The sequence below is a fragment of the Phaenicophaeus curvirostris genome, chromosome 2 (assembly GCF_032191515.1).
Source record: "Phaenicophaeus curvirostris isolate KB17595 chromosome 2, BPBGC_Pcur_1.0, whole genome shotgun sequence".
NCBI classification, from domain to species: Eukaryota; Metazoa; Chordata; class Aves; order Cuculiformes; family Cuculidae; genus Phaenicophaeus; species Phaenicophaeus curvirostris.
Genome location: NC_091393.1, coordinates 64,053,541 through 64,074,508, shown reverse-complemented (window position 1 = coordinate 64,074,508; position 20,968 = coordinate 64,053,541). Strand labels below are relative to the sequence as shown.

At 41.0% G+C, this 20,968-nt stretch overlaps 2 protein-coding genes across 2 annotated transcripts; one reads left to right on the top strand and one right to left on the bottom strand.

Annotated features, from left to right (window-relative positions):
• Positions 1–9,112, bottom strand: TBP (TATA-box binding protein). The gene is made up of 7 exons (XM_069852315.1): positions 8,768–9,112; positions 7,348–7,682; positions 5,937–6,024; positions 3,814–3,905; positions 2,478–2,645; positions 2,091–2,185; positions 1–1,197 (listed from the first exon to the last, which is right to left on the bottom strand). Exons 1-7 carry the CDS (start codon positions 8,819–8,821, stop codon positions 1,118–1,120), a joined length of 912 nt encoding a protein of 303 aa, XP_069708416.1. The 5' UTR covers positions 8,822–9,112; the 3' UTR covers positions 1–1,117.
• A 4,560-nt stretch (positions 9,113–13,672) lies between these two features.
• On the top strand, positions 13,673–20,439 carry PSMB1 (proteasome 20S subunit beta 1). Its single transcript, XM_069852318.1, has 6 exons — positions 13,673–13,833; positions 14,922–15,029; positions 16,428–16,509; positions 16,946–17,075; positions 18,644–18,750; positions 20,168–20,439. Exons 1-6 carry the CDS (start codon positions 13,733–13,735, stop codon positions 20,351–20,353), a joined length of 714 nt encoding a protein of 237 aa, XP_069708419.1. The 5' UTR covers positions 13,673–13,732; the 3' UTR covers positions 20,354–20,439.
• Positions 20,440–20,968: the final 529 nt, after the last annotated feature.

The window sequence follows — 20,968 nt, the reverse complement described above, 5'->3', positions numbered from 1 at the left end:
TGGGAAAAAAAAAAGTTTATTTTTAGTTCTCAGCCCATTAAGCTTCAAGCACAGTTCAGAAGGAAGATTTATGTACATACTGACTCTCATCGGAAGGGCTTTGACATTTTACAGGAACACTAATATAGTGAGACTGTCAATAGTTTGTAAAGTACAAAAGTAGTAATGTAAAGAAATTCTAGATGCTAAGCAGGGAACTCTCGTTCCAATTCAGTCAAATGTAGTTGTTTAAGACTTGCATAAATCCCACCTGTTGAACATAAGGCAAGACACACTCTAACACAAACTTCTTTAACAAGTCCTCTTTTGCTTTAACATACTAGAAATAGTCAAGCTAGACATTGCCAAGGATATGACTTCTGGTAAGCAAACCAGAGCATTGTTAGGGTTCTCCCAAAATAAGTGGCTTACAGTAATGCCTATTCTAATGAAAAAAACCAGATTAATTTTTTTTTTTTTTAATTTTCAATGTAGTTCACTCTACCAGCTGGGTCATTTCAAAATTCATTAAAACAGTTCCCATATTTGTATAAAGAGGGTTTATTGTACACACGGAGCTAAAGGAGGAAAGAGAAGGCAGGTATATATTATATATATGTACAATGAGCCATTTTCATTAATAAATTTATTCTGTCTTGCTTAATACTGGAAAGAGGGAATGTGTCTGGCACCAAAGAAATCTAAAATTGAAAAAATTTGAAAGCTTTAGTTCTGAAAATTATAAAAATCATGGTCTTATGGAAGGAAGTTAAAACATATATACATGCCAATTTAAGTGGTTTATACACTGAGTGACACAGTTGCATTTGTCTTTTAAACCAACTTACACGTTTTCTATTAATAGAACTGGCATTAAAACTATTTAAAAGCTAGAATATAAATAAAACTTGGAGGGACTGCTCTGGGAACAGCCCAGTAAAGCAACTCACAGTAACTCAGTAGACATAACCAATATTACAGCTCCCCTTGAGCATCAGGGAAGTAGGCACTAACTGGGAAATTGTCCAAGTCCTGGTGTTGCAGTTTGCCGAAGTCCATCTCTTGTTACTGCTGTGCCATACGCAATACCTTTTAAAATATCCCCCCTCCCCCCAGTTTCTGAGAGATGTAGAAACTGTTACGTTGTCTTTCTGAATCCCTTTAAAATAGGATAGATGTTTTCAAACGCTTCATAGATTTCTGCTCGTACTTTAGCACCTAGAAAAAGAAACATGTTTTACCTTTTGCCAAATACTTAATTTTAGCTTTTAGAGCATCTAGTTGAATGTGACTGTATAAAACCTGTGCATTTCCATAAATACCAATTTTTTACAATCTTTTTTTAAATACACATTTCCTATAGAGCACACATTACCATTTATTCTGATAAAACTTCCAGTAGTATCTTTGTGTATATACTATACTTGTAAGTGGGATTTCTCTATGCATAATTTCTGCAGGAGACCTAACTACAAAGCACAGACCTGTGGGGTGTTTCTGCACAAAGGCCTAACTGCAGGAGCTTTTTTTTGACAGTATGAATGACAGGGGAGCAAGGCCTGGCAACGGAACCCGCTGCAAAGCCCACCACTTGCCATACTGCAGAGACACGCTCCTTCTTTTCCCTGCGGGCAAAAAAAAGTCTCCATAGCGAGACTTGGCACAAGGGGGAAAGGAAAGGTGTAGGTAGGGTGTCTGAGGTGGAGGAGGTCCTAGAGCTGAGGTATCTCCCCTTCTTTGGCTGCTGTATCAAAGGAGAATGGCAGCAACCTCCAGCCAACCTGTCAAAGAACAGTTTACTCTGTCACGCACACAACACACAGAAACAGACTTGCAGGTTTTGCCAGAAACATTATCTGCACTCTTACTGCTTTCTGGGCACCTGCATGCTTAAGCTGGATTCACCATCATTGCCTACATGGATTTAGCCAAATGCATGGTTTACTTCACATGTTCTCATCCACAGAAGACTCTACTAAGTGGTTTTTTTCTCAGTACTGTCTTCTCTAAAGCAAAGTACCTAGCAGCTTACATACTTCTGGCATCACGGTGTGCTCTCTGTAACATAATCTAGATCTAAACTACTGGAAGAAGATACTGGCTTGACTTACCAGTTAAAACCACTTTTCCTGAAACAAAAATAAGCAGAACAATTCTTGGCTTGATCATTCTGTAGATTAAGCCAGGAAACAATTCCGGCTCGTAGCTGTAAGAAAGGAGAGTGACAGAGTTTAAAATGTGCTTGCAGACACACGTTCCAGTCTTTCACCTGCAGGACTGCAGCAATGGTCAAAGCAGATGTAGACTTTATGGAAAACTGGAGAGAGCAGCAGAAAAGATGATTGTGATGGCTCATATTGGGCAACCTCAATTACACCCAAGACAGAAAAGCAATGAAAATAGAGATGCAGGTTTCCCTCTGGTGCAAGGGAATAATCTAAACAGATGTCTCTAAGATAGTCAATATGTATCAAGAATGTAGGCAAGCCTTTCTTTACCTGCTGAACTGCTGGTGTGTGAGTACCAGTCCTTCTAACCTGATGGGGAATTTCACATCGCAGCTGCCCACCATGTTCTGAATTTTAAAATCCAAAAATTTTGCAGGAAAACCAAGTTTCTGAACAACTCTTGCATATTTTCTTGCTGCCAGTCTGGATTGCTCCTCACTGGAGTGAGAAAAGGATATCCATATTATTTCCTCAGTTAAGTATTACTTAAAGCAAATAGCACTAAACCACAAATATAATAACTGAGGGGAAATAAACCCAACTGTTGATCTTGAGGGGGAGGGGAAGGACACGGGCAAACTTTTTACAACCAAAATGAGCATGAAAACCAGTGGTAATTGTTAATTTTGGCACTAGGATCCTGAACACCATTAGTGTTGTACTCATTGTTCTCGATGCAGAAAACAAAGGTATAACTCCCCATATTTCACACACAAAATATCAACCTGAGTCCCTCAATGAGACATGAGAACTGTTTCTTAAGTTTTCACTGTAGAACAACTTTGAACTACTACTGAAAATTAATACTGTGAACTGACAAAATCCTCTGCTTGATTCAGCCCAGGCACTCAAACCTGGGTTCAACGCATGTGCATGGCCTTACACATTGCTGCACAACTCAGTTTGCTTAAGTTTTGTAGAGAGCTGAGGATCTGGTTGCTCCTAAGACAGAAAAAGACAACTTGAACTTCAAGCATCACCAGACAAAGTGTGTCCTGTATAGCTATATTCATTCATCTCTGCTCATTAGCTTATTCCTTCTGGATTCTTAACAGGACATCTTCAGAGCAGAATTTCTCTCCTGCCCATGGATTTTAAGCCTATGTTTAGTTTTCAGTTCTTATGCTTCAATGATCATGTTAAGAACAGATCAGACTTCAGGGACCAGAGACTTGCAGCTCTTGGCCTGTGATGAAGGAAGCTATTGAAATATAAAATCACTCCTTCTCTGCTACTACAGTATAGGCAGTCCCAGTGCACAGTCACTGAAACTTTAAAATTACTAGGAGAAAAAAAAAACAGATAACTGCAAAGTCAAAAAAGCTAATAGAATAGCCTCCACAAACGAGTTTATCAGACTGCATGGAAGAGCTTCAGCAACAGAACTACCATTTCCCCTTTCATCAGGAAGTCCTTTCTGTCATGGAAGACATTTCATGAAGAAACTTATATTACTCTACTTGAAACAAGGAAGCAAGCTTAGTTGTACCTGTATAACTCTGTTGTATATATGCAAATACTGTATACAAATAATAGTACTTCTAAAGCATCACAGTACAAGAGAAAAGACAGCATGAATTAGTTTGCTTGTAATGCCTTAACACACCTTTTAGCTCCTGTGCACACCATTTTTCCAGAGCTGAATATAAGTGCAGTAGTACGTGGTTCTCTTATTCTCATAATAACAGCAGCAAAACGCTGAAATGTGAGCATTGAGACTGTTAGTGATATATTGCTGTAAACATTACATTAACATTAAATTGGCATGATCTAAAGAACAATTTACTCTGTACTGCAAAGAGAGAAGTTCAAACATACTTATGGATCACTGAAAATTTACTTAAAATTCTTAAATCATAAGTAGATTCAAACACACACTGAGAGGTAGAGTCAGACACAAGGATATTCACCACTGCATTCCTTTTTTTACTAAACTTATCTCTCATTACTGTATACGCAACAAAAAAATAACGCTAACATTTAAAACAGAGCAATAAAGACAAATCTTAAAAATAACTAAAAAAAACCTTCCACATCTTTAAATTGATCTGTAATAAGCAGGATGAAAGACTACCTATGTGCAAGTATTTTATGATCAGTTTTATTTCTGTGTCTTAAAAAACTGGACCCTGTTACAATACCAGCAAACAGAACAGCTGGAGATCAAAGTTCTGTGTAAACAGAAGTCACCTCAGCTACCACAGCAGAACACAGCAGCCTGGTTGGTTCTAGCTTTTCATTCTAACTACTGCAAAATCTCCGCCTGCATTTCCAAATACTCTTAAACTCTTTGGTGCAATAGATACTAGAAACTGATGTGGGTGGGCACAGGCACACGCACAATCCCATGTTTGCCTGTTATATTTAACTTGGACCAGCTCACCATGCAGTCCCATAACCTGTTCTGCTGACATAACCAAGGCGGCGGGAGCGTGGGTTATCTAACAGCACATTTTTCAGACTATGGCTTAAATAATACAGCCAAGCAACATCTTTCTTCGGTAGATGAATATACTGACTAAAAGTCAGGAGTGTGTTACATAACCCATCTTTCTCTCCACTGTGGAAAACAGCTTTTCATATTGATTATTCTAGTCTCAAGTTTTTACAGAGCCACCTACCCCTACCTTAAGGGTTACAATAGCCTGCTCAAATTTTTGCTGCACTAATTATCTTACTCACATGCATTTATGTAACAGCATCACTGATACAAACTTACAGCAACAGTTCTGGCATGTGCCTGCAGGCCTGCTTTAACAGAGAGTAGAGTTCAGGTAAACTGTAGCAAAAATCCAAAACTAAACCAAAAAAACCCACACACCACTCCCCAGGAAAGCTGAATCCTGGCCAAGGCAAGTCAATTCAGTTACACAACAACTAAACTTTTATTAAAAATAGCGTCCCAACTACTCTAGTTGCAAAGATAACCCTTCCAAGGGGAGCCACCAAAATGAAGTGCCATAATTTTCTTGATTCAATGCTCCAGGTCCTCTGCTGTTACTGGAAGTATCTTGAGCTAAAACAAATCCCACAGTTTAACAAACTGCTGTTAAAAAGCAGCAAGTAACTTAGACGTCAACATAAAAAAAAAAAAAGTCAATTTCATTTTGCTGTTCCACCAAACCTAGCCATCAGGAACAAGGAGATGGCAGGATTCCTGGAGGACAACCTGTAGGAGTGGAGCTCAGAATGTAAGCAAGATTGTAAAAACCGAGTGTCTGCACTGCAACCACAAGAACTCCAGGAAAGCAGCCAGGTGGAGGAAGCCACAGTGTATACAGAACAACTGTGACTCTGGCAGAGGCCCAGAAGCCGAATTCTTTCTTCTTTTCTCTTTCTGGGAGACTGCACCAGACATCTCGCAGTGAAATGAAAAAGGAACTTCCTTAACACAATGAACAAACAAGCCCATGTGAGCAGTTAAGAGGCCAGCTCTACAGCAGAAAACCTGACCAGTGCATTACATCGTTGCTTAGGTTCTTCCTAAACAAGCTATGTTCTTTCTAAATCTACCAAATTACAACCTGGTGTAAAGCACAGCTACATTAGTATAAAAATGGGTTTTTTTACTAGTTTGACAGAATGTTCTAAGTATATTAAAGAATTTTTTTTAACTACACCTGCATCTATAGTAGGAAGGATTTTTCAATCCATTTCAGCAAACCAGACCCACAACCCGCACCTTTGATATATCTGTTACAGAATGAGCTCCCAACATGTTTTTCTTACCTTGGGATTATATTCAGCATTTCGTGCACGAAGCGCAATAGTTTTTAGGTCAAGTTTGCAACCGAGATTCACCGTGGACACAATATTCCTGAAGATAGTTCAAAGAAATAAATTAAAAAGACAATTCATGCATCTTTCTCATTTTTAGCCAAGCTTGATTAATTTTATTTGGGTTTTTTTTTATTGTTTGCCTTGTTTTTCTTAATTTATTTAACCAAATGAGTTTGAATTACATCCTTCCTACTGACAAGAACACTGAGCTCAAGACCCTCCTTTCACAGGGCAGTATGTCCCAAGGCATGATTCTGATTCCTCATCTGCCACATATTTATGAAAAGCGTCTCATGAGAAGAACCCCTGTTTCAGTTCGGCAGGAAATACTGGTGCTGAGAGCACCCAGCACAATCAGGGAAGCTGCTGGAAAGAGGAGAAAACAAGGTAGCAATACTATCATCTGAAATTTTTCTTGGCATACCCTTCAAGGAGGAAGAAGAGGTGTAGGGCAAAGTGGGAATGACCCAGGAAGTAAAGCCTTTGCCAGGTGATAGGAAAGCAGGCCTCCAGAAAGTCTAAGAAAAATTCTTAGATGCAAAATTTGCTTGGAAACTTGTTTTCTGGGAAACCCCTGAAATCTAAACGGGGGGAAAAAAGGAAACACAAGGAACTCACTCTCAGTGCAAAATTCACGTTACCAACTACTTCTCTTTCAGCCTTCCATAAACTGCTGTAAAATTCTCTTTAATGAATACTAAAGTTCAGTGAAAATACTTCATACCTAAGCTTAGAACTAGTTCTAGGGGTTCTTTTCCCTTATCACAAATTCAGCTGGAGCCATGAACTAGAAAGGGAACATGGAATATTAAGTACAACTCAAGTCCAGCTCGTAGACTAGCAACTAGTTCCTTCCCCTCTACACTTTTAATTCCCTTTCAGCTGTGAAAGTTGCTGTATTTTGCTTTAATATCTCACTAAAATTGTATGCACAGAGTTTGCTTTTCTGTGAACAGGTCACAAGTATCCAGTAAATTACAAATGCAAATGTTTCCAGGTATATACATTTTGAAATTCCAGATTATCAATCCAGACTGATTTAAAGGTAAAGGTTGATGAACTCCTAAAGTGCAAAAGTTACAAAAGTGCCAAATGAAGACTCATGTAACATCCTCCACTGGCGTGCTTAAAATATACGTGGTTGACAAATCACTAAGAAACTGTTCATATTACTAAGTGGTTTAGTAATGAAGCTATGCTAAAAATAAGAGAAAAAATTACTCATATTGCTAGAGGAGACCCATAAATCCTCAGGGCCTCCCCTCTCACCAAAATACAGTACCCAGTTCCTGATGTGGTCTTAACTCTTTAAAAGGCTGCCCGAGAACAGACATGCTGCACTATCACATGGGACACTCACTGCAGCTGCGGCACTATCCCAGAGCTCTCTGATGCTGGTGTTGCAGGAGTTATTGGAGTCATCGGTGTCATTGGAGAGGGATACAGTGGTGTGGTGCCCGGTAAAGGGGCCGTGGTAAGAGTCTGTGAGTGGAAGAGCTGGGGAGTTTGGCCAGATGTTCCCTGTGTCGCTTGCTGTGATGTAGACTGCTGTGCTGCTTGCTGCTGCTGCTGCTGCTGCCGCTGCTGTTCCTCCAGGATGGAGAGACTGTTGGTGCTCTGGACAGGCTGTGGTGTCAGTCCTGTGCCATATGGCATCATTGGGCTAAAAATTGGAATTCCTGGAGTCATTGCACCCTACAGAAGAAAGCATAAAACAGAAACCACAGATCCTGTTGACTCCATCTTGATATTAAGAGAAAAGGCTTGCAGGAGTCATCTAAAAATAAACCAACCTAAGCTGATCATATAAAACCTGAGACATATAGTAGTAACTCACTAAAACCAGAAAGCGCTTGGAAATGTGGTTCTTGTATTACGTGAGAAACACTTTTTCCCTGGTAAAATATTGAAAAGGACAAAGTCTTCAAAGCATAGGCAATAATATTTTTATTTCACAATTCAGTGCTGAATCAGATGCCCTTCTAAAAAGGCATCCCATCTTACAAAAGCAGTAGGGATATATACAAGTTTCAGACAAAGAACTGTGTAAGTCCACAAAGAATGTTTATTTTTTTAGGTTATCCAACCATGTCTGGAGACTCCCTTCAGGTTATCTCCTGACCTAAGACAACTACCCCTTACAAGACAATTAAGCACCTCAATAAATTCTTGCAACTCTAAGAGAGTGTTTATTCTTTCAGATTATTTATCCATGTCTGGAGATTGTCTGCATATTATCTTTTGATACAAGACAGATTTATATTACAAGATAATTAAACATACAAACCAGCTGCAGCAAAACCTGTCAATTAATTCTCCTATACAGGATAAAAAACTTTCCTCTAGGAATCTGTCAGCTCTAGCACTGTTCAGCTCTAGCCAGTGATGCTGATACATTTCTCACTACCTTGTAAGCATGTCTCAACTTTGACCCACAATTTAACTTGTTTGAACAAAGCCTGTGCCCTTCCTACCAAAAACATTCACAGCACAGTGACGGTCCATTACGCATAATTTAGTTTAACGGGTAACCAAATTAATATTTCCAACTTGTCAGTCATGTTTCAGCTTAAAGGAACCCCATATATCTGCATCTTTTTTATACCACTGCATATACAAATTGATGGGTTTAAAATCCTGCTTTATACTAGTACTATTCTATACCTAGCAGAACATTTCAGATCTGCAAACAAAAACACCTTAAGTTACATGCAAGAAACAGAAAACACTTTCACAAAGAAATTCAGATCCCAGTTGTATATTAAATAATTTGTTTTTACCTGAGGGGAGGCTAACCCTGGAGCGTAGGGTGGCAAGCTATTGTTCTGATCCATGATTCCAGTTATTTCTTTGGTGAGGCCAGAGGGAAGTATTTCCTTCAATTAATTGATATATATCAACTGCAAATCCTAGAGAGATTTTAACACTTTAAAACATTCCACCGAAGTAGCTTTTTAAGCCAAGCTGAAAGTGTTAGGAAAACATCAGCTCCAGAGAAATGCATGCTAGGAGTCTAAAATCCTAATAAAAAACCTGAAAAGAGAAAAAGTAGCATCTTGAGAACAATATCTAAACACAAACTCAGAACCAAACCTACCAGCTGATGAGTTGGATAAGAGACACCCACGTACAAATAAGTGTACGAACATTTGCACACATGCACAATCCACAGAAATAACCCTTTTCAGGCACGCTCTACAGAACCCTCGCAGCGTGCTTCAGCTGAAGTTCCTGGCAAGTAACCTGCCTCACATGAGCAGGCCTCTGTCTAAACAAACCCTCCTGCACAAACAACTCAAGCTGCTCGTGCTCATTCTCCTCCAAGCTTTGCATTAGCTGGAAAGGCACTGATTTTTTTTTTTCTTTTGGAACTGAATTCCACCAACTACCAACTGACAAGCTAACTGATGCATTGCTTTTAAGTTTCATCCTGCCAATTTTATGGCTTGAACTTCCAAGAATACCAGCCTGGCTGACCAAACCAGAACTAAGAAACCCTCTGCCATCCACTCACATAACATGATGCACTTACTCATTTCAAACAAGGCGATGTGCTTTATGAGAGAAAAAGAAACACGTAAAAGCCAATTTCAGATATAAAGTTGAAATGTATAGATGATTTTCACTAGATCTGTGCTGTTGTGTTACATAAGTAAACAATACAAGTGGAGAATTTAAGCACTACATCTTGAAATCAAACATTTTTCCATTAATTTCTTAACTAGATATCTATGGCCCAGAAACATCAAAGACTGTTTTTAGGCCAGAGGCAGCCCACCTCGAAATTTGAAGAAAGCCTGCTCATCCTTTTTTAAAAAAAGAAAAAAAAAGAAAATTCAGAACTACATTAATATTTATACTGCAGCTAAAAAGTCACGGTTTTTTCCCCCTGTGACCACAAGCCGACGTTATCTCTACCCTCCTCGGAGGCATCAAGCGGAGCACCCAGGTTTTACAGCTTGGAGACTGGGCGAGGGGGGATTAGAAGCCTAAACCTCACCCCAGAAGAGACAAAGCCAGGCCCCGCGGCGGCTCCGCCGGGACCCGCCTGCGGGGCCCACCGGGAGCCCATCCCACCGCCGCCCCCCATTCGGGATCCCCACCCCCACAACACGGAGCCGCGCTCAGAAGAGCTCTCTCCCCTCCTCCCCCCGCAAGCTCCCTTTCTCCCTCTTTCCCCTCCCCCCGCTCACCCCGCGCCGGCCCCGCGGGGCGGGAGGAAGGACGGACAGACAGGAGCAAAGACGGCGGGGCTGACGTTACCTGCCTCTCGCGGCACCACCCCCGCCGCCCGGGCCCGCGCCGCCGGCGCGCGGCGAGCGCGTCACTTCCGTCCCCGCCTCCCGGCCGCCATCTTTAGTGAGGGCGTGGGGCGGGCGGGCCACAGGGGTGGGTGGAGTCTCTTGCCGTGCCGGGTTGGGAGGGCGAGCGGGGTGACTCCCCTCCTCCCCTCCTCCCCTCCTCCCCTCCTCCCCTCCTCCCCTCCTCCCCTCCTCCCCTCCTCCCCTCCTCCCCTCCTCCCCTCCTCCCCTCCTCCCCTATATATATATAATGGTTGGACTCGATGATCCGGTGGGTCTCTTCCAACCTGGTTATTCTATGATTCTATGAGTCTATCTGGGTGTGTATGTCTTAGGAGGAGCTTATCCCCAGCACTGAATAAAAGAATACCTGCTTTCTAAAACTTCAAAAAGAGTCTTGGAGAGCTTTGTTTTGACCGACATCTATGGTAACAAGGCCCATGTGTATCTCCTGCTTTCCTCCTTCTTTCTACCTGTGCTGTGGCACGTCACACCCGTGACCCCTTCTCCACTGGGGACCTGGTGACATTCCTCAGCCTTCCTCTTCACAGGCTTTCCCAAAGTGCTCCCCCTGAGATGGAAAATACTAGCAAATAAACTCTCTAAGACTTGTTTTGGAGTTTCAGAAAGCAAGCATCCTTATTACAGCACTGGATGTATGGGGGTGTAATTCCATCCACCATGTTTAATGAGACAAGAGCTGGTTGCTGAATACATTTCCCATCTACATGCGTATGTATAACATTTCCCATAAATCTCGTGCCTGTTCTTTTACTTCCAAAGACTAATTTTAATGCTATTTAATGCTATTTTAATGCTAATTTTAAAGCTTCACAACAGCCAAAGCTCCACTAATTGGTACAGTTCTCGGTTTGACCTTACATTCTTGAGATAGAGACTATAAACAAATGGAAGTGATTTTAGAAGAGGACATATCTGTTCAGCACATATTTTATACTTAACACAAGGCACTACCATTTCTCAAGAGAACAGTGTCTGGAAAAAAACCAAAACAAAATACTGTATGAGAACCCACCTCAAACACTGTGTTCAGTTTTGGGACCCTCACTACAAGAAGGATATTGAGGTGCTGGAGTGCATCCAGAGAAGGGCAATGAAGCTGGTGAAGAGGCTGGAGCACAAGCCTTATGAGAGGTGACTGAGGGAACTGGGGTTTTTTAGCCTGCAGAAAAGGAGGCTGAGAGGAGACCTTATCACTGTCTACAACTATCTGAAAGGAGGTTGTAGAGAGATGGATGTTGGTCTCTTCTCCCAATAGGTAATAGATTGAGAGGAACTGTCCTCAAGTTGCACCAGGTGAAGTTCAGATTAGATATCAGAAAAATTTCTTCACTGAAAGGGGTATCAGACACTGGAACAGGCTGCTCAGGGAGGTGGTTAAGTCCCCATCCCTGGGGAGGGATGAGGGATTTAAAGATGAGGGATTTAAATGAGGGATTTAAAGATGGGAAGATGAGGTGCTCAGGGACATGGTTTAGTAGTGGACAGGTATGGTTGGACTCAATGATCTCAAAGGTCTTTTCCAACCAAACGATTCTATGATTAGAATCATAGAATCATAGAATAACCACGTTGGAAGAGACCCACCGGATCACCGAGTCCAACCGTTCCTACCAAACACTAAACCATATCCCTCAGCACCTCGTCCACCTGTGCCTTAAACACCTCCAGGGAAGGTGACTCAACCACCTCCCTGGGCAGCCTGTTCCAGTGCCCAATGACCCTTTCTGTGAAAAATTTTTTCCTAATGTCCAGCCTAAATCTGCCCTGGTGGAGCTTAAGGCCATTCCCTCTTGTCCTGTCCCCCGTCACTTGGGAGAAGAGGCCATCACCCTCCTCTCTACAACCTCCTTTCAGGTAGTTATAGAGAGCAATGAGGTCTCCCCTCAGCCTCCTCTTCTCCAGGCTAAACAACCCCAGCTCCCTCAGCCATTCCTCATAAGGCCTGTTCTCCAGCTCCTTCACCAGCTTTGTTGCTCTTCTCTGGACTCACTCCAGAGCCTCAACGTCCTTCTTGTGGTGAGGGGCCCAGAACTGAACACAGTATTCTATGAAAACAAGTAGTTTGAAAAACATGCTATCTGCCTGCAACTTTAAAAAATACAGTTACTTAAATAAGACTTCAGCTGAGGGTAGAAAACTGATTCTACTTTTCCTCAAACCAGAACATTCCACTTTTATGATAGCAACTACTTCTTACATCACCTGCTTTTCCCAGGTAGGAGGCACCTCGCTGCTCCCTGTGAGGTGGCTTTGGTTGCCATGCCATAGTGATACAAGAAGTAATCACTATTACAAAAAGTGGAATATCTTTGATTTAAGCTGAAGTAGACATAAGTTTCATCTAAGTAACTGTACTTTTTGAAAATTGGAGAGAATGTCCCTCTGACACTGTGTTTTCTTTCAAACGGTGTTTTTTCCAGGCACTGCTTGTTCTTTGGAGATGACAATGCCTTGTGCGCGGTGCAATCTGTGCTGAGCAGAGGTGTCTGCTGTGACCACCTCTGTCTGGGGTCTCTCCCCATCTCTAATGCAAAGTCAGGCAGAGCTGGCTCCAAAGCTCCAAATTAGCAAGAGATTTGACTGTTGTGAAATTCATAACAACATTAAAATCAGACCTTGGAAAGCAATAGAACATATAGAAGATTTCGAGGAAAGTTTATCTATATGCGTGTAAGTGGGGGATACATCCTGTCCCAGCTCTTGTCTTGCTGCACACGACTGATGGAGATGGCTCCCTTGTGTTGCCCAGGCCTGATAAAAGATATTTGATTTCTGAAACCCCAAAACGAGTCTTAAGAGAGTTTATTTGTGGGTGTTAGAATCACAAATCACGTTGGGCCCCATCAGAAGTTAATTAGCCAGCTCAAAGAATGTGGCATTGTGCAAGTAAGGAACAAGTTGCTCAGAGATAAGGAGGGAGGAAAAGGAGGGATTTAGAAACTGCTTGGCAAAGAACAGGACCGCAACCTTGAAGACTGCCGAACTGAGACAACTATGTAAACTTAGCTGATTTATTATCTGGCTTGCAAAAGCCTGTATGGAAATTGCATGTGTCTGTGTGAGTATAAATACATCCCTTAGTCCCTTAGTGCACCGATTCGGGGTCCTCCATTGTCTGGGGCGACCCTGGCCGGCCGGTTACCTGATTTCCTATGCGCATTTAATAAACATTTACGTTGCTAGCAACTCCGACTCGTCTCTTAGCATCCTGAACGCTTACAGCGGGCATTTTCGGTTCCAAGCGCTGCCAACCCCCCTTCGCCTGGGCGGGCAGGAGCCCGCTGCGTCGCCTGCCAGGGGCCGGGCGTCCCCCAGAGCAGCCGAGACCAGCCCGCCGGCGTCCTAGAGCGGCGCCGACAATCACTTCCTGTTCCTGTACCGCCATTTTGCCGTGAGACAGCAGCGAGCGGCGCCGCGGGGATGTTGTCAACTTTTGGTTACGCCGATTCCAGGCCCGAGCCGGGCTACGAGCTCGGCGCGCCCGTGGAGCAGCGCTTCTCTCCCTACACCTTTAATGGAGGGTGAGGACTCGCGTCTGGGGGATGGGGGGTGCGGCGGCGGCCCCTCGGGGCCCCTCGGAAAGGGGTGGTAGCAGGGCTGGGTCTGCCTCGCCTTACTCTCGCCTTCCCACGGCGCACCGTGAGGGTTTGTCTTTCCTTGCGAGAGCCTTCTTGGCACAGAAAGGCAGGCAGCAAGGGGAGAGCTGGGCTCGGCGCTGGCCTGGGCTGAGCTTCCCACGGGTCCTCGGAGTGTTCTTCCCTGCCCGCTCGAATTCCCTAAGCTCTCATGGGTCAAAACAATAACCTTCCGTTCCCTGTGGAATTGTTTCTTTATAGTGACTCAGGAAAGCCATGTGGTGGTCGTACCACCAGTTTTTAAATCTCAAACCGGGTTGACCTTACTATAGGTATTAAAGGTTGTTTAAAAGGCTGTTTTACAGGCACTAGCTCCGAGTTGTTGGCTGTTTCTGGACGACATGGTGTTACTTAGGATTATTTTTTTTTTTACAATACCTTTGTGCTCTTCAAAGGGCATCTGTTTGTTACTTAATGGTAACGCACATACAGCAATCACAAAACTGGATAATTAGAAGTAAATAACATAAGATAACATTAGATTTAAAAAGTGATTCTAATTTTAGTATGATGGTAGTGATGGCAGGAGGGTTGGGACTAGATGATCTTTAAGGTCCCTTCCAACCCAAAGTATGCTCTGATTCTATGAGACTTAGTACTTTGTTGGAATGGTTTTTCTGGGAGAGCCAAACTGTTGTAGAAGGATAAATTTTTCATTGGCAGGCATCTAAAATTGGTAGTGTGTTAAGTCTGGTTCTTGCTTTATGTAGAAACTCTGTTTTACCAAGTTCCCCTACAGTTCTTGGTGAAAGTAGAGAATCATGTATGTAGATTCTTTTCAGTGTGCTCTCCTGTCTTCTTTCTCCCATCTTGAGTCATGTGGAGAGATGTGCGTGGTGGGAAATATAGCAAGGGACATAAGACATTTGACAAAATGTCAGTCTGGATGTAAAACAGCTATCTAGTCTGTTCCTCTGTTTGCTAGGAAAATGTTTGTTCTAAAAGTCATGATTCTAAGAATACTCTTCTTCAAGGACTGTGTTGGCGATTGCTGGAGAAGACTTTTCTATCGTTGCTTCTGACACACGTCTGAGTGAAGGTTATGCAATTCACTGCCGGGAAAGCCCAAAATGCTACAAACTGTAAGTCCAGATGTTGAAAAAATTGATATAGATGAACAGTCTTTTGTATTGATGAGTGCATCACCTCCCTGAAATGATCTATCACTTTCTTTAAGCAGAATTATCAGAAAAACAGGATAGTAACAAATTGATTTTGGAGTTATGGTGACATGTGCTGCGATGCAAGAAGTGATGTGATGTTGTGAATACAGCCCAATTTCTTGTTGCATGTTTTTGAAGTTAACAAGCAACAAAACATTTTTAGTATGATAGAAGGCTGGATAGTTTTTTGGCTTGGATAATCAGAAGAACTTTTGTCTTAACTGTAGCAAAACTTAATCCTGTAGTAAGTCATTCTGCTTTATCCAGACACCTAGTGTTGGTGTGAAAGTGTGCCCACTGCTGCCAGTTATGCTGTGTCTCTGTAGTCAACCATCTGGCATTTCAGAGGTGTTTGTTTCAGGAGAGGTAAACCTATCAGTAGTTCTGTTATTGAACTTTATATGCCTGTTGTATGTTTTTCTTGACTGGCCTAAATAACCTCCTCTGGTTTAAAATTGCAAGTTGTTTACATTCTTTTGGCTGCAGCAGGTGCTTGCCTAGTAGGCTGCTGTCAGCTATGTAAACGTTTTTGTTTGTTATTTATTATTATTGAAGGCACAAATCATATGAACTTGTTTTTCCTGGCTACCTCTTTACTGTATCTTTTACTCTGATACTGTCCAAATGGAAATTACTGTGGTACAATCTGCATGCTGCATGTGATGGCTTTATGTAACAGATGGAGAAGATTTCAATTTAGATGGTTTTCTGAATGACTGCTCTGTGTGTTAGTCTGTGTTTGTAGACTCTCACCAGTAAATCTAGAATTTAAATTTCAAACGTGAGCTCCTGTATTTAGTGTTCATGAAACATTTTGAAGCTAAGCGAAGAGCTAGCCTTCTGCAGTGCATCCACAGCCAGGTAACTTTGGTGGTGCTGACGCAGGAAACCACCTACAGCATAAATGTTACGTACCTACAGTCTTAAGGCAGTTCTCTGCTCAGATAGAGTAAAACTGGGCTGAGTGAGATGATGTAGTAGGATCCCCATCTCAGAACAGATCCTTTAGCAAGACTGAATGCTACAGCTAGTTAGGTGTACATGAAGAAATTAAGAATTTCTTCTTGTCGGTCTTGCTGTGGAAGTTAGTGGATTGAAGAAAAGACATCTGCACTTTCCTGTGCTTAATAAATCCTCTCTGAGATGTGTTTGCAGTTACCTTCTATAAACAGAATATGTTACTACATTTTAGACAACTGATTTTGATAGCATTAGAGAAACTGAAAATGCATCTGTTGTTTTCATAATAATCTACTGTGTAAGAAAGTGATATAGTTCATACTAAATCTAAAATCACAACAAAATTTTGTTTTACAGAACAGAACAAACGGTCATTGGATGCAGTGGTTTTCATGGCGACTGTCTTACCCTTACTAAAATTATTGAAGCAAGATTAAAGGTACATAACTATCCTATTGTATTTAGAAACTTACGTGCTTAGTGTCATGTTTGAGACCAGTAATATGTTGTTTTAAATATGATTTCTGCTATATTTCTTCAAGTGTTTGTGTTATAACTGGATTGCTAGTGAAAGATCAGGCAGGGAAAATAGATGCTGTCTTCTTTCTAAGTGTAACATCACAAACTAAAGAATGGAAGAGCTGGGGAGAATAGTGTTAGTGAAGCAACATCTATTCTTTGCAAAACTTTTGAGAAATGTTAATTTTTGGCTTCTAAGGAGGCTTTAGTTGTAGACCATTGTGTTTTCAGTAATCATGCTAATTAAAATCTTGCTTAGCATCAGATTCTTCAGTAGTAAGGGTACAAAAAATGTAAATTCAGTTGAGTGTAAAGTTTAGTGTTTGACTTTCTTCTTGGTGCTGTACCACTTGCAGATGTATAAGCATTCCAACAACAAGACCATGACTACTGGGGCTATTGCAGCAATGCTGTCTACAATCCTGTATTCTCGGCGTTTCTTTCCTTACTACGTTTACAACATAATTGGTGGACTTGATGAAGAAGGTAAGACTTTGAACAAGAAGGGAAAATAGAGAGGCTAAATTTCTGTGGGTGAACAGCTGTCCTTTTACATCTCAGGTACACTGATGGAATGAGTTTCCATTCCTGTTCCTAACGCCTATCTTTAGGCATTATGGTACTTACACAGGTCAAATGCATTTTAAATATCTGACTTGTTCCCTAGTTTCTGCTACCAACTTGATCTTCTGTTTCTGAATGTGTAAAAGCTATGTTATGATTATTTGATTACAAGTGAAATCTGCCAACCTTTCTTACCTCTTATTCTTTGCTTTAGACTGGAATGATTTATCATAGTTTTGCTGGTTTTCTTAACTGTGTCTTTAAAAAAGAGGTTAGCAGTAAAATTGCATATATTTTACTCAGGCCTGTGGGTGTGGTAGGAGTTATTAAATATGAAGATTTACTTCACAGACTGGTTTCTACAACAAGATTTTTTTTAATGTTAACTGACCTCTAATGAAAATTGTGATTTCCACTTGGAAGCTGTAGTTTAATATACATCCCTTCCAGGACTTACCAGGCTCTTGTCCAGTGACTTGGTTGAGTTGCTAAAATACTGTGTTTTTTGGCTTTGAGCAAGTGCTTGGGGTTGGTCTTGTTTGGATGATTTTAACCATTCTCCAAAATTTCTCATTACCGTTAAGTTATACTGCTTTCCCAGTCTTGCTAAGACATATCTATGACATGTGGAATCTGGAAAGGGATTGGTCTTTCTGCCCTGTGTAATGGTAAATCTCAGATTATGAGGGTGCTGTAGAAATTGAGAAGAATCAAGAGTGCAGGTTTGTGTGCATGGGCTTAATTTGAGTCCAAGGAGATTGATTTGTTTTGATGTAGTGTTACTTTCTGGATCTCTGCTGGCTTTTTCAGGGCTGCTCAGCTGCCTGTGCTGTGCTGCCAAGGGCACTGCCCAGTTTATTGACTTGGATGCAGCCTGCCTGAAGGGAAAGGCTGAGCTCAGCCAGGTGCTGCATTTTGACTAGCGTGTCCTCGTCAAACACGGGTGCTTGAGAGCTACAGTGCATTTGTATCTCTGATGTCAGTGCAAGCTAATAAGTTTTGCACAACCTTGCCTGACTCCAGAGGGAACTGGATATTAGACTAGAGCATCATTCCTGGTTTCAGGAAGGCGATGCAGATATATCCAAGGATGCTCTGTGGAGGTAATTCTCTATCATTCAAGAAAAATGACTAAGCTGCCTCTTTGTATTAGCTGTAGAACCAACAGAGCTTTTAGTGCAGCACTGCGCTTTAGCACGTTCTCCTACTTTGATTATTTTGCATCAGCGCTTTTTCTGTGGTAATACTGTAGAAGACATCTGTTAGAGCATAAATATTGAAGATAACCTTGTGTGTAGTACCAGGCCACAACCATAGTGAGCCTGCTGTACAAAGCATTGTCTGAACATACTGCAGTATTATTTGGCAAAGGTTTGCTGGGATCTCTGGTACTCCAGAAGCTGCTAGTGGAGAGAGCTAATTTCTTATGTAAATGTTTATCTATATTGAGCATCTTTCTGGACTGTGATTACATACTTTTTTTTTTTCAGGGAAGGGAGCAGTGTATAGCTTTGATCCAGTAGGCTCATACCAGAGAGATTCTTTCAAAGCTGGTGGATCAGCAAGTGCCATGCTGCAACCCTTGCTTGATAACCAGGTAAAACAGTTGGTGTGGTGTCCTCTAGCCCCCTATGCCTTTTATTATCTTAGTACTTTTTGTGACATTCAAATCCATGTAGATTTACTTTTTGGGAATATTACTTCTGAGGGAAGTTTTAAATGTGTTACAGGTAAGACCGTTAATCCATACATTTATAAATTTTGTGTCTTTACCTTCTTGGGAGAAATCAGAGCTTTGCTTTAGAATCTGTGCAGGTTTTTTTAATATACTACGAACAGTGGACTGCCTGTTTAAAATACAGGTGGATGTTTTAATTGAGGAATTAATGTCTCCCACAGAAAAAAAAAAACCTGCACAACTTCTGGGGTTTGGGTTCCCCTTCCCCCCTGCTGATAATTTCTTATCATGAAATAATAATTAATAAGATATTACTGGTAGGTGTGTATTTATACATTTTATCAACTAAAATATGTTTGTTTAAAATGTCTTGCGTGCCTCAGAATCAATTTTCCGTGAACATTCTTATGTAAAACTGCTGGAAACTTATTCAATTAAATCTGTCTAAAAATATTTGAAGAATATTTTTATATTTAATTGAAGCTGTTAATTGTTGGATGAAAGAAATACCAAAGTATGTTTTGCTTATTTTATTCTCTAGCATCGGTGTTGTGTTATTCACTCAATTGAGCCTGATGTCAAAATATCTTTTGTGCTTAAAAAAAGTAATAAGCACTCTTAGCTCTTATCAGCTGAGAAAGAAATAGAACCTTTCTTTATTTTTTTTTAAACAACCCTAGGTTCTCAGCTTTGACTTCAGTTTTAATCTTAATTAACTGAAGAAAATAAAATATCTTCTACAGAAACAAAGTTTTCTTAAGTAGCATTTTACTGCTTTTGAGCTTGAGGCAAAGTTAGGTGACTCTTCCCTCATTTTCCAGTTCTGATGTTTAGGTGGACACTGAAGTTTTTCAGCCAAAATACACTACTTAATGTGATTGGTTATCCTCCAGCATAGACTGTTATTTTTTAAGTCTAGGTATGCTGAGGAATATTTGCTTTTAAGAAATGTTCCTAGCTGCAAAATGACCAGAGAAAAGGCTTGTGTGGAGTTCTGATACTCTGACCCAGTGAGAGGTTTCTGAAGAATTAGATCAGTTCTGATCAGAATGTTCAGTGTGATTTTGTATATGCTGCATGAGTGGGAGGAGCTGTGCTGGCTGCATGCTGGATCTGCTTCAGTTACTATTGTAGGGGTATCAGCACTGGCAAAGTTCTCGTTGTGCAGCTGTAAGTTGTGTGGAGGAAGACTTTTGCCAGATTTGGGTTTCTAAGAGACCAACCATTTCTTCTTTTTAAGTTGTTTAAATCTGCCCATTCTAGTGCAGAAACTGAAACAGATTTCATGCTGGATGGATCACACTTTCTCTTAAAATGTGTTTTCATCTTCTCTTAGATTGGCTTCAAGAACATGCAAAATGTGGAACATGTACCTCTGACCCTGGAGAAGGCTTTGCAGCTGGTTAAAGATGTCTTTATTTCTGCTGCTGAAAGAGATGTGTACACTGGGGATGCACTTAAGATTTGCATTGTCACAAAAGATGGCATTAAAGAGGAAACTATCCCGTTACGAAAAGACTAATTTAGTTCCCTTAAAAACATGTAATCTATGATGTACGATTTACGTGTATTATGAAGACATTTGTCTTATTAAACTTTTTTCAAGAAGCTTGACTACTGTAACACTGAATATTTTCTGCCTTTATTGGAAGTGATAGTTTGTTTTGGAAACCACAGCAGTTCATGGTAAGGAAGTGGCTGAGTTACAAATAGTTTTCATTCATCTCACTTTAACCTGTTGATCAGTCTAATTCCAATTTGAGTTTAATCTTCTTGCAGTCCCTTATGCTACAATATGGAGAAGTTTAAACTTATTGCAATTTAGATTCACATACTTTTCTGATAATCCTTTCAGTTCAGCTTTGGTTTAGTGAGAAAAGCATTTGCTCTGTTTGTGCTGCCTTCTCTGCACTTCATAGCTTGCTTTTCCTATCTTCTCCTTTGTCTTGCTGGCATGTTATCCTGGCATTTGACCTCTCTGTACTTACTTACAGAGACAGTAAATATAAGTCACCTGAAACCAGTTTTTCTGTGTAAGAGGGAATAATGTTAATTTAAATATTCTGGAGTTTAGTCCTGAGCTCAGCATCTGGGCTCATCTCTATGTTTTTCTGTTCAGTTAATGCTCAGAATCTGA